At 36.6% G+C, this 13,901-nt stretch overlaps 1 protein-coding gene across 11 annotated transcripts; it reads left to right on the top strand.

The window, feature by feature from the left end:
* LOC107953453 (F-box/kelch-repeat protein At1g74510) lies at positions 1-5,767 on the top strand. 11 transcript variants are annotated; one of them, XR_005916062.1, is made up of 4 exons: positions 419-664; positions 1,544-3,078; positions 4,190-5,099; positions 5,188-5,767. XR_005916062.1 is itself a non-coding variant. In XM_016888765.2 (3 exons), the coding sequence occupies exon 3, from the start codon at positions 1,611-1,613 to the stop codon at positions 2,928-2,930; it is 1,320 nt and encodes a 439-aa protein (XP_016744254.2). In that variant the 5' UTR covers positions 1-375; positions 614-664; positions 1,544-1,610; the 3' UTR covers positions 2,931-3,267. The 11 variants fall into 11 exon arrangements, 4 of the variants coding, with proteins under 4 accessions (XP_016744254.2, XP_040953297.1, XP_016744252.2 ...); XR_005916059.1 differs by having other exon boundaries at positions 1,507-3,024; XR_005916061.1 differs by having other exon boundaries at positions 420-664; positions 1,507-3,078; positions 4,190-4,835.
* Positions 5,768-13,901: the final 8,134 nt, after the last annotated feature.

Genomic DNA, 13,901 nt, shown 5'->3' with positions numbered 1-13,901 from the left:
TTATTATATATAGATGTAGGAGCATCTATAATTAGGGCACTGCTCTCTTGTATTTGCACGTTTCGACTGATTTCTTGACTATTGTCGTTAACTTCGGGTTGATCCTTCGGATTTATATTGAGGTTAGTTTACTTCCCAACAAAAACAAAAATGAAAAAGAGAAAGGAAAATAGAAAGAGAGAATGAAAAAAATGACAGAGAAGAAAGGAAGAGCCACGCACGCACGCAAGGAGTGTACTTGTCCAAAGCGTGGGTTGGAGTTGAAACACGTGCAGAAACGGCCGTTAGCGGTTTCGAATCGTCGACCTTGGGTTTGGTTTGATTTGGCGTTGGGGCCGCAATTTTTAAACGGCGACTCCCTCTTCCTTAGCCGTTGTAGACCCCATATTTCTTTCCCTTTCTGTTAAATGAATATTATTTATTATTTAAGTTTTAATCTTTTTTTTTTCCTTTTACCTATGTAAATCCACTTCTCTTACCCCCCCTTTTTTTTATATAACCTCTCTTTCTCTCACAAAGCGAATATAAACTATTATCTGCTATTCTTTGTGAGAGATAATCTGCAGCAAATTGAGTTTTTATTTATTTAATTTTTTGTTAATCTGATTTACAGAGAGAATCGAAGGGCAACAAGCTAAAACCTTCATTCTTTCTTATCCAATTTGTAAGTCATTTTTCTCATTCTCTTTTACGATGGCTTCTTGGTTCTTTTTCTTCTTTTTTCTCATTTCCACGTTAAAGCTTATGGGTTTTTATTTATTTATGCTACCTTTTTTTATTTCCTTTCTGGGTAGTGGTCTTTTTTTTTTGAAATAAAGGCGATTTTTTTAATGTGCAATTGTATTGATTTCAGTGAAGGGTAGATCTTTGTTTTGGCCTTTTTGGAGCCAAATTTAGATTTGGTTTCCACTGCTGATTTGATGAAAACTGTAACATGTGATTGCCTCTTAATGAATTTCTCTGCTTTTCTGTACTTCTTATCTTTTTATGTATCCATAGTCCCCATAGGTGTGAATTGAAAAGATCTGAATTCTAGATAATTATCATTGCTTACTAATGTGGTGGAGTTCAGCTTTGCTTATGAGTACTAAATGTTTTGTTTATTTGTTTATTAATTTATTAAATGTTCTTGGTTTTGATTACAAGGTTGTTCTTATTATGCAAGTTGTTTCAGATGATAAACAAGACTTATGATCTATCATTCTTGAAAATGGTTGCATTGTTTTGTCTTTGTCTTTTGTTAGTTATGATCCTTCTTAGTTTTGGGTTGATAGAATTGTCCTATTCTTTGTCTTTTAAATTGAGTTCTTTTTGGAATTCCTTGTGCTATATACGAATAGGGTTTTATGAGATCTTCAGCTGTTAGTTTCTACAGGAACTACACATTCATTTACTTATTGGATTTTATGGAATTTTATGAAATCTGAAATCAGAATTTGTGATGCTATCATTCTTTTTTTTTTTTAAATGAACATGTAGCTAAATAAATATATCTTTATTATGCAGTACCTGAGGGTTGTTATTTTCCTTATTGACTGATCAGTTTTGCATATAATGAAGAAGAAAGGTAACTGTCCTGATGCTCAGATTACTTAATTCTGACCAAGATCATGTTGGAGGGTCCATCATATCTTGTGTCAAGGGATTTTCCAAGCTCCTGCGAGCAAGAGAGCAAGTGGATTTATAACAGTTTTCATGTAACTGAGCTCGCAAGAAGCAAGTGCCGGATGGAAGATGGAGAAGACCAGATGATGAGAAAAATTCTCAAGCCACTCGAAGGTGATGAAAACAAGGGGGAAAAGGAGGATATGTCCCTTGCCCAGTTTGACCGACCAGATAACCACTGCCATGCAGGTGATCATTCAGAATCCAGTTTACTGATCCAGCAGCTTGGGCAAGACATCTCAATTAACTGTCTCCTCCGCTGCTCGAGGTCTGATTATGGTGCCATTGCAACTTTGAATAAGGGTTTCCGCTTTGTTATTCGGAGTGGTGAACTGTACAAGTTGAGGCGTGAAATGGGAATTGTTGAACATTGGATTTACTTTTCTTGCAGCCTTTTGGAATGGGAGGCTTTTGATCCAATTTGTCATCGATGGATGCATTTGCCCAAAATGACCTCTAATGAATGTTTCATGTGTTCAGATAAGGAATCATTGGCAGTTGGGACTGAACTTCTTGTTTTCGGAAAGGAAATATCGTCCCATGTTATTTATAGATATAGCATTTTGACTAACACATGGTCATCTGGGATGAAGATGAATACACCCCGGTGTTTGTTTGGATCTGCGAGCCTGGGCGAAATTGCAATTCTAGCTGGTGGTTGTGATCCACATGGGAATATTTTGAGCTCTGCGGAGCTTTATAATTCAGAAACCGGCAAGTGGGTGACCATTCCAAACATGAATAAAGCAAGAAAAATGTGTTCTGCTGTATTTATGGATAGGAAGTTTTATGTTATTGGTGGAATTGGGGTTGGGAGTGCAAAAACGCTGACATGTGGGGAGGTGTATGATCTGAAGATGAAGACGTGGCATGAGATACCTAACATGTATCCTGCACGAAATGGAGTGGCTGGAGCAACTGAAGCACCTGCCGCAGCTGAGGCACCTCCACTAGTGGCAGTTGTGAATAATGAGCTGTATGCAGCTGATTATGCCCTGAAAGAGGTGAGGAAATATGACAAAGAGAAGAACTTGTGGGTCACACTAGGGGGACTACCTGACCAAGCAGTCTCTATGAATGGTTGGGGCTTAGCGTTTAGGGCCTGTGGGGATCGACTAATTGTTATTGGCGGACCTAGGGCTTTAGGTGAAGGGATGATCGAGCTAAACTCTTGGGTTCCAAATGAGGGCCCACCACAATGGAACTTGCTTGCAAGAAAGCCCTCCGGCAGTTTTGTTTATAACTGTGCTGTGATGGGATGCTGAAATGTGCATCCAGTTTTGGAGGCACTGTGATGCTGTACAAGTCCTTTTTCTGCTGGAACTTACAGCTCTGTCCTTCAAGGAGAATGTGTTCTGGGTAATCTCTGCCTTCCTTTTGTGGGAAATCTCATGCTTCATGTAGATGGAGAAGGTCTGGAGATTTCTCTGCCTTTATAGTTTTATCATGTTTAGTTGCTTTTGACCCCCCTTTCTTTTTCTTTTTCTTTTTGGGGTCACAGAATTGTTCTTTTATTTCAGGGTTTGTCAAAGGTTGGTTTTGGGTTGAACATGCACAGTTAAATAATTTCAAGTCCCAGTACATTTTAGGTCGTTTTCAATATCCACCAAGTTTCTTTCGCTAAATATTAATTCTCTCATGTTGATTGATTACTTAGATAATATGTTAAAAGTTATAAATAATGACATTCAGACCCCATTCAAAAACAAATAAAAAAAAGGAAGGGAAAAGTTATTGTACGAAACTAAAAAGGTTTAGTCTGTTGGTTTTTAACTAACTACCGCTTCTTTTGTTTATGAAGTTTTTATATTCCAGTAAATGACTTCTTGATAGATTAGTAGATTTTAAACTCGTTAATGACAACGACTGTGAATAAGAAATACTTTGTAGGAGAAATACTGAGCTACATTATTTGTTCTCTAATTTGATTCATATAGTATGCAAATATCTTTTGATCAGTTTAAAGAGCTTAATAGAACAAATTTTGAAACAGAAAAAGGCAAAAGATGGTTAGTCTTCCATACTAATTAAGTTATTTGAAAATCTCATAAACCAAAACAGAGTGACCTTAATTTAGTAGGAAATTTGTTTATTAATAGAAATCTAGGAAGTAGAAAATATATCACTAAGATCAACAAGTAAATCAGGTTCGTTAATTTGAAAAATGGGGGTGAACATTTGGTCAATACGAGATGGATAACCTTGTTGGTACGTTACCTATGAATTTTGTCCAATTAAGCATGCCTGTGAAAACTTTCTTTAGCTCAAAATACGTTAGGACGGGAAAATAACGTCTCAACTCTCAATGAAAACTTTACGACAGTTCTTATAATTCATTCTTATTTCAGTATTGATATGGTGATTGTCAAGGAAATTTTCTACCGTATTTTATTTCTGTGCACAGTATGCAACTTCTAACATTGTGCTTTATCACTGTTATTTTCCAAGTAGTTTCAATGGCTTGGCTTTCTCTTTTATATCGGTTCACCAAGATACAGAAAACCTTTTCATGAATTTCCTGCAGATGAATGAACCTACGGCAGATTGTGCTTTGTGATACTGTTGATTGGACATATTTGGAAAGAAGAGTTTATCTTTATCTCTTTGATAAATTTTCTCTGGAATTTAGAAGCTTGCAGCCATTATTGCTTCCATACATGCGCGTTTCTATTGACCCTTTGGTTGCAAACATTTAGATGGATTCGGATCCTAATATTTTGTGAGCTTGCACTTCACATTCCTAACAAACGTTCACATTTCATTGAAGTTCTATTAGGTTCCATTGCCCTTTGTCCATAATTGATACTGAAAGCGTTATACATTGCTTAAGTTCTATTTGGTTGCTTGTTTCTTTATCCGTAATTGAGGGTAAAAGCATTATAGATTGCTTGCTTCATGGATTTATGGCTTTTAGTTATCTTTCAGTATAAATCTTCATTTACATGGGGATGCATCTGGAAGCAATTGCCATGAATAAACCCATCATTAACTATATCTAATGCAAAAAACTTTTTTAGATGTTTGTTAACTCTGTATTTTTTTTCATCAAAACCTCTTTTACTTTCTCTTCTTTTTCCTGAATTTGCTTTGGGGCACTGAGTCGAGATGCTATAGTTTTTCTTCCTTCTATGTTCCTGGAACATAATCAAAGCTGAGGATTTGTTAATATGGTGAGTTCATCTGTTTCTGTTCTATGGATTGAACAACATGCACCTTTTCCTTCCAAGAGTGGTAATTCGAAGTAGGAAGTTAGCATGAACAACAATGCAAATCAACTGCAAAGTGATATCTTATACCTATATACAAAGATTTTTGTTAAAGGCGTGCACAAGACCAAAGGGCTTGGTGCTGTCTCTTTCACAATTTACCTGTAGTTTTTTGTGTTTTCCGGGGGGAAAGAGAAGAAAACAGTTAGAAGATCAACATCCTAAGAAGTATATATTAGTTTTATTTTTACTTTATGTTGCTATTGATCTACATTTATATTACTAAAAGTAACATTAATTTGCATTTCTTTTGCAGATTCATGTTTTGATCTTGGACATCGGATGTATATGACAACAAAGTAGAAAAGTTGGGATCTATGTTGCTCTGACTCTTGATTTTTCTTGAAGCACCCATACCTGACATCCTTGTACTATGCATATTCGGACATAGGTACAAGGATACAACTCTACAAGGATACTCCAAATATATGGGAAAATTTTAAAAAATTGAATCCGTCTAGAGCACATATCTGTGTCTAAAACTCACACATGAACTCGTGTAACATAGCTTAGGGTATATGGCTGGTTGGATGGTATTATAATGCACATGAGAAGACTGAAGTTAAGCTGCCGAAAAGGAATTTAGTTGTCTTACATATATAAATGCTTACAGGTAATCTTTTGATGCAAAGCAAAAGAAAATTTTGCTGAGGATCGGATTTTAGCTTTGCGAGAATCCATTACTTTAGGAAGGTTGGTGAACCATTTTGGCTAAGTCCTAGATGCTTGTTTACAGGTGATTTCTTATGATGGAAAATTGCCCTCTTTTCCCTCATTATGGTGGAATTTCCTTTCATAGATAGAGCTATTCAATGAAAATTTACCAACTATCAGTATAAGCTTTTAGCCTATAGTTTTCATATCTTTACCATGCTGGATTTTTGTTTCATTATGCTTGGTACAAATTTATTGCTGTTTAATGTTCAGTATAGATCTGCGAATGTCGTATTTTAGTCTACTATTGGTTTCTGCATGTTTTTTCTGCTTTTTAATTGGAAAAGTGGTAATGAAAACTCAGAACCAATTTTGCCGTACAAAGTTTGGCAACTAAGTGCACCGTTTTTCTTTTTAATTGTAATTGCTGGCACTTGCTTCTGAACAAATCTTTGACACTCTCAGTCTGCACCTGCACGAAAATAAAGGTTGAAAGGAAATGATGGATCATAATTGGTAACCAACAGTGAAACAAAAGGATAATGATCTTATTTTGCATTTGAGGAGAGGCAGAAAAAGCGAGATTTTCAAAATCGAATTGGTGGTCGAACCGATCAGATCATTAGTTTTCGGTTTATTCGGTTCGATCGGTTTGTCTGGTCTAATCTCTTATTTCGGATCGATATTTTGATTGGTTTTTGATCCAATTTGATTTTGAAAACAGTGAGAAAAGGAGAGCCACAAGCTTTCAATAGGGTATTGTCAGGATGATGATGATGATGATGCGGAAACTTGAGATCAACAATTGAAGTTTGAATGGACAATTCAAAGTGAGTCGAAAAGATTGTTTCTTGAGATTACTTTATGCACAAGTTATCTTGATTAAATTCGAGAATTACTGGCTATGCTTTCCTTTAAATAGGATGTCAACAAATTTAATGATATGGAAGCACTTACAGCAGAAATATATTAGGAAGAAAGGTAGAAGAACAGAAAAGAGAATTGGAGAAGCAGAGTTGGTTCTGAGTTTTCATAACCACTTTTCCTCCCCAAACCTGCTTAAGAGGGACAAGAAATAACAATGTCGAAAATCAATTAAGCAAGCTGCTGGTTGAGAGTTGTGCTTAGAACGACAGTTTCATTTAACGGATACAGACTTAAAACGCACCGTTTTGGTCACTAAACAAACCGACCAAAGCGCGTTGTTTTACTTAAAACTAAAACATAAAAACTGCAACGTTTAAACTAGGGAAACAAAAAGAAAACTAACAAACATAACAAAAATGTAAATACAAGCCCGTTAAACATTCTTCTTGTATCAATTACCCCATCTTCAAAAAGGATCCTTGTCCTCAAGGATCAAACGGTGGAAATTGTTGTTGCAGATCCTGTAAATTCTCCCAAGTAGCATCCGTAGGGAAGATACTGGCCCATTCCACTAAAACCTCAGTTGCAGCCTGTTCCCTTTCCTCACTGTTCTTCTATCCACCACTTGAATTGGCTCCTTGAGACTCCATCTGTTCCTACCAGTGGCAGACTAACTTGTGCTAGGGCCTTCTCAATATGTTTCTTGAGTTGGAAAACATGGAAGGTAGGGTGAATCCGAGACCCCTCTGGTAGCTAAAATCGATAAGCGACCTTCCCAACTTGAGCTTCTACAGCATATGGACCAAATTATTTTGGAGAGAGCTTTCACATGTCTCCTCATAGTGTGTCGTCAATAAGGTTGTAGCTTTAAGTATACATAATCCCCAACCTGAAACTCCCTATCACTCCTTCTACGATCAGTTGTCTGTTTCATTCGGTCTTGAGCCCTCCTTAAATGAAACTTGAGAAACTGCCTTGTTGCCTCTCTTTGTTAGAGACTACGGTCCACAGGAGAAGTACCAACTAAGTAGGGCAAATGGTGTGGTGGCTCTTGTCCATATAAGGCCTCATATGGTGTGGATCTAATGGCTGAATGGCAGGTGGTGTTATACCACCATTCAGCTAAGGGCAATCACAGGGACCAGTCTTGAGGCCTTTCATCAGTCATGCATCTCAAGTATCTTTCTAAGCAACGATTGAGAATCTCTATCTGACCATCTATTTCAAGATGGTACGCTGTGGACATGTGCAGGTTTGTGCCAAGCCTCTTGAAGAGTTCTTCCAAAATTTGTTAATGAACACTTTGTCTTGATCCGACACAATCGAATTGGATGTGCCATGCAACTTGCAAATGTGAGCAAGGTATGCTTGAGCCACCATCAAAGCTGAGAATGGATGAGACAAGGCCAAAAATGGCCATACTTGGTCAATCTGTCCACCATCACCAAAATGGTATTCTTCCCTTTTGAACTCAGTAAACCCTCTATGAAGTCTATGCTGACTGCTGTTCAAGCTCGACCAGGCACTGGTAGAGGTTGTAAGAACCCTAGATGAGATACATTGTCACTTTTACAACTTTGACAAGAGCCACATTCCTTCACCCAATGCTTGATTTCCTTAGAGAGACCCTTCTAGTAAAGAAGCCTTGCCATTCTATGTCTAGTATCATGAACCCTCGAATGACCTCCTACTACCCCTCTATGGAAATGTTAAAAAAGATCCTAAGGTTGCCACAATCCCCAACCACTAACTTCTATTTCCTTCTGAGAACCTTACCATTCTAGGAATATTTGGGATGCATGTGAGGTTGGTGTTGCACTTCCAAACAAAGCTGTTGAAGCTTAGGATTAGTGAGACAAGAATCCACCACCTTAGTCCACATTTCTGACCAAACAGTGCTGCTAGTGCACTAAAGTAGTTAACCGTCCTACACCCGTGGCTTTCAAGATAAAGTATTAGCCACCACATTTTGAGTACCCTTTTGATAGGTGACCACATAATCATAGCCAAACATCTTGGCCACCCATTTCTACTGGTGTGGAGTGATAACCTACCTGTCATACAAAAACCTCAATCTATTGTGGTTAGTTTTGATTTGAAATCTCCTTCCAACCGAGTAAGAATGCCACTTGTTGACTGTCAATAGAACTGCTAACATTTCTTTATCATAGATAGAAAGAGCTTGGTGTTTGACTTCCAAGGCCTTGTTAAAAAATGTAATTGGTCATCCTTTTTGTTGTAGACTACCCCAATTCCTTTGCCACTAGCATCAATATCGATGCAAAATTCAGTTTGGAAATCAGGCAAGGCAAACATTGGCGCTTGGCAGATTGCATGCTTGAGTTGTTGAAAGGCTTTATTGGCTTCTCGAGACCAATTCAAACCTACATCCTTCTTTAATAAGGTATTTAGGGGCTTAGCTAGTGTGCCATAATGTATAATGAATCGCCTATAGTAGCCAGACAACCCAAAAAATCCTCTGAGTTCCGTAATAGATATGGGTTGTAGTTCAAGTGAGCACTACATCTACTTCAGTGACATCCATATCCACTGACCCTCTCTAGATTATATGACCCAAATACTCAATTTCAATGGTGCCAAAGCTGCACTTAGCCTTCTTAGCCTACAATTGATGCTCTTTCAAGAGTTGCAAAACTTCTCTGAGATGTGCCATATGGGATGGCCAATTCTCTGAATACACTAGAATATCATCAAAAAACACCCATACTGACTTCCTCTAAAGGGGTTTGAAGACAACATTCATTAATGTTTGGAAGCTAGAATGGGCGTTGGTTAAGCAAATGGCATAATCGAGAACTCATAGTGGCCCTCATGAGTCCTAAATGCGATTTTATGGATATCCTTCTCCCACATATGGATTTAATGATAACTAGACTGTAAATTAAGCTTAGAAAAGTATAAAGCATATACCAATTCATCAAATAACTATTTTATAATAGGTATTGAGAACTTATCTTTGATTATGTGCTGGTTGAGCTGTTTGTAATCCACACAGAGGCACCAATTGCCATTTTTTCTTCACCACGAAAATTGGAGATGCAAAAGGGTTGTAGCTGTCTCTAATAATGGCTGCTTGGAGCATTTCCTGAATCAGTCTCTCTATTTCATGCTTTTGGACTGTGGGGTAACAGTATGGTCTGATCTTGACTACCAAACTCTCATCCTTTAAGGGAATTCAATGGTCCTATAGTCTATGAGGAGGAAGTTCCTTAGGAGTTTAAAAAACATATTCAAATTATGTGTTGAAGTTGTGCTTCAACTGCTGCAAGATTTGGTCAAAACAAGTTTTACTGATTTTCTCTTTTTTTAAACCATTTCATTTATTGTTCCTGATTTTTGGAGTTTGTTGATCATGAAATCTAGTACTTGCTAGATTCTAGGATGTGGTTGTTATTTTTTCATGTATTTAAACAACACTTTAGCTCAATAAAAAAAAGTGACTTTACCAACAATTATTTCTATCTTTTTCTTTTCTCCTAGTCTCTATCTTTGTTTCTTTAAGTTATAGTAAAATTTATTTCAACAAATTGGTATTAGAGCTATCTTCTTAAAAGACCTGTAATTAAGGAAAAATATTTTGTCTTCCTTATTCTTTTATGGATTTAGAGATCCCTTTCACTACACTTGCACCACCCGTTTTCAATAGTGAAGTTTACCATGTCTAGGCAGCAAGGATGGAGACTCATCTAGAGGCACATGATCCCTAAGAAGCCATGGAGTAGGACTACAAAGTTCCTCAATTACCTGTCAATTCGAATATGATACAAATCAAGAATCAAAAGGAGAGGAAACCAAGAAAATCAAAGGCAAGAGATACGTATTTATTGCCACCTCATCTGAAATCTTTCTTAGAATCATGATAATGAAGTCAACTTTTGAAGTTTGGAATTTCTTAAAGGAGTAAGAAGGAGATGAAAGGATTAAATGAATGAAAATGTTGAACTTGGTTAGAGAGTTTGAACTCCAGAAGATGAAGGACTCTGAGACGGTGAAGGATTACTTTGACAAATTACTTGGAATTGCAGTGAAGCTCGTTTGGTTGAAAGCAGAAAAACTTTAAGAATTTGCTTATCTGAAAACACATGTATGATTTTGGTTCAAGGTTTATTGCTATAAATATCACAAATAGAGTTAGTTTTTAAAATTTTAATTTTTTGTTGTATAAGAAAATCATTTTCAAACTAGATTTTTTCCAACAATGTCCAGGGTTAGATGTCCCTTCGCTAGTATAGGTTATAAGGAGTACATTATTTGTTCTTGTATACCTTATGTGAAAACCAAAATCACTTGCGGATTTTCCATTGGAGTAACTTGATGACATACCCGTATAAGTTTTTTCAGCATAAAAAATTGGTGTTTAGAAGTTGAAATCAAAATCATTCATAAAATGTCGTATCTAGGTTTCAAAGTTTGGGTTACCGACAAACCCTGATTGTTGGATGGATTGTGTGCCAAAGTTGAAATCGAAATCGACGGTTGAAATCGATTAATGTCTTTCCATTGATGATTCTGAGATTTCATGATAGGATCTTTGTAACAATGTTGTGAACCCATCGTACAATTGTGTGATTGAACTTTTTGCTTCTTTTTCCATTTTGGCTTTAACTGGAATTGTTGTTGAACTTGGAGCATATTCATCGATGTCAAAAAGTGGGCATATAACCCTAGTATAGTTGATCCAGTAGAGCAATATGAATCGAGCATTGTCTCGACCTCCATGTTGCCTTTGAACTCAAATAAATCATATCTAATGGGGTTCAATGACGTTAGATATTTATATTTCAAGTTTGAAATTCTTCTCCGGCTTGAACTTGCCATTTTCCTTCTAATTCTTGACCGAAGCTCGTGCAATTTTATACTCTAGTTGAAAGCCAATTCTGTAGACTGGGCTGAGGAAAAAATGACCCCAATTTTTATGTCACAAATTTGATCATCGTAATAAATAACAACTCTAATCCGTCTACTCGTCTTCAACCAAATAACTTGTTTCAGATGTTTAAAACAAAAACATTATGTAGAAAAAAAATGTGAATTATCTGAAAACAACAACAATGAAACTTACTTGAACTAATTTAGTTTCTTGGGTCGATTTTTGAAATTCAAGTATTTAACATAAACAATCTTCTCCTTCTGCAAATCTCCTTATGAAAATAATCTATTCAAAATTTCAGTATAGAAGTTCTCCAATAGAATGGTGACTCATTTTATAGCAAATACTACCCCTAGATATCAAACATAACTTCAAAATGTTGGAAAATATTGGACATGACAAGTCTAAGTAGTTTTTAAAAAATGCATCTTGTTAGAAGGGTCTTTAAAAAATTTTTGGGATGTGATGAATGAATTTTATTTGGGATTCTTTGGCCGGCGAACCTTTGGTTTAGGGTTAGGGTTGAAAATAGGAGGAAAAAAAACGTGCCCTGTAGGACACGTTTTCAACTGATTTGGCTATCATGTAGGTTGAAAGCACGACTTGCAAGGCGCACATTTAGAAAACATTATGCCACCTTAGCTAAAAACAAGTCTTATAGGGCGCATTTTCTTCCCTCTCATTTTCAACCCTAACCTTAACCCATAAAAAAAATTTCAAAACCCAGGAATCCAGAAATAATTTTTGGATTGGGCTCTCACATTATTTTTTTTTTCAATTTTTTCCCCTTGGTTGCCTATATAAAGGGGGATTTTGCTCCCTGCTACCCCATCAACTCTTTCAACCATTGTCCCCTACAAAATAAATTTTTTTTCTTTTAAATAGGTTTTTTGTTGAATGTTGAAATTTTGGACGAAAATATTTATTTGTGTTTGTGTTTGTGTTTGAGGGAGACAATGTGATAGTTTTAAGGTGCGTTTGAGTTCACGGTGATGCGATGGCGCTCAAAGACCCCTACAATTCATCTGCGGCATGGGGATCGAACTATCACATTATAAGCCCATTGCATTGCAACTCAGGCTCCAATTCACGGTGGTTATACGATCACAGGTTGAAGTATAATTACGGCTCCCGATTGATGGTGGATATGCAGTCACAGTTGAAGTATAACTCGGGAGCCTAGTTAATGGTGGTTATGCAGTCACGAGTTCAAGTTTCATGTCACCCGAAGAGGATGCTTTATAAACCCTATACATAAGCTTGTGACCATATTCATAGGGAAAAACTAATGAGTTTTCCAGTATAATCAACTTATTCTTTCTTTCCATCTCCACCAAAGCAGTATCCTTAACCTCCCTGTTCGAAACTTGTGATGGAGTTGGGGGAAAGAGGACTTTCAAGGGAACGAGTGATTGTTACGATGGAGAGAAGCTGAAAGTCTTTTCTGGTCGACAGTAGTTGCTACGATTAAAGAACTCATTAATAACTACAACCGCAACTGTCCCAACTCGAGTTTTAACTTTCTCACCTCCTAAAAGTCTTCTTGCCCCTAACTCTGCTGCAGGTTGCAGACAATTAAGTTAATGATACTTCTTTTGGTGGAGATAGAGAAAAGGAATAAGTTGATTATACTGGAAAACCCATTTTATTTTTCCCTATGATTATGGTCTCAAACTTATGTATGAGGTTTATAAAGCATCTTCTTCCGATATCATGAAACTTGAATTCGAGATCGTATAACTGCTATCAACTGGGCTCACAAGTTATACTCTAACTCGTGATTGCATAACCACTGTCAATTAGGAGCTATAATTATACTTCAACTTGTGACCGTATAAGCATCGTGAGCTTGGAGTTTGAGTTGCAATGCGATGGATTTCTAAAGTGATGGTACCATCTAGACCTGTTCATGGGTCGAGCCACCCGGCCAGGCTCGAAGTCCCGCCTGAAATGTGGGAGGGTTTGGGCAAAAATATAGGCTCGAAAAATGGGTTTGGACAAAAAAATAAGGCCCTTTTAAAAAACAGGCTGGGCCTTGGGTAAGACATTGTTGGCCCCGGGGCCTGCCCGAATTCACTAAAGGACAAAAAAATTATTTTAAAAAAAAATTATTTTCTTATTGTTTTCTCCCTATTTTGCTATCATTTTACTATTATGTTGCTACTATTTTATTGTTATTGTTTGGATATTGTATAAAACTTATTTTATTGTTAATTTTGTTATTATTTTAGAGACATTTGCTTGTTAAGTTGCATCTATCTTAATGTTATTTAAGTATATATATTTTTTAAAATTTATTTTTAATTTGTTAGGAAATATTTATTTTGATGTTTTTAGTATTTTTTAAAATTATATAAAAATAATATAAAAATTAATATGGACGAGTTGGGTCGGGCCTGGGTTTTAATATTTTTATCCGAGTCGGGCTTGAACAAAATTTTAGACCCATTTTTCGGGTCGGACCTAACAAACGAGCCTAAATTTTTAGTTGAGCTCGGCCCACGCACACCTCTAGTTCCATATCGACATGATAGATAAAATTAAAATGTATGGATCTC

The sequence above is a fragment of the Gossypium hirsutum genome, chromosome D07 (assembly GCF_007990345.1).
Source record: "Gossypium hirsutum isolate 1008001.06 chromosome D07, Gossypium_hirsutum_v2.1, whole genome shotgun sequence".
In the NCBI taxonomy this organism is placed as follows: domain Eukaryota; kingdom Viridiplantae; phylum Streptophyta; class Magnoliopsida; order Malvales; family Malvaceae; genus Gossypium; species Gossypium hirsutum.
This window is presented reverse-complemented; position numbering and strand designations above follow the sequence as displayed.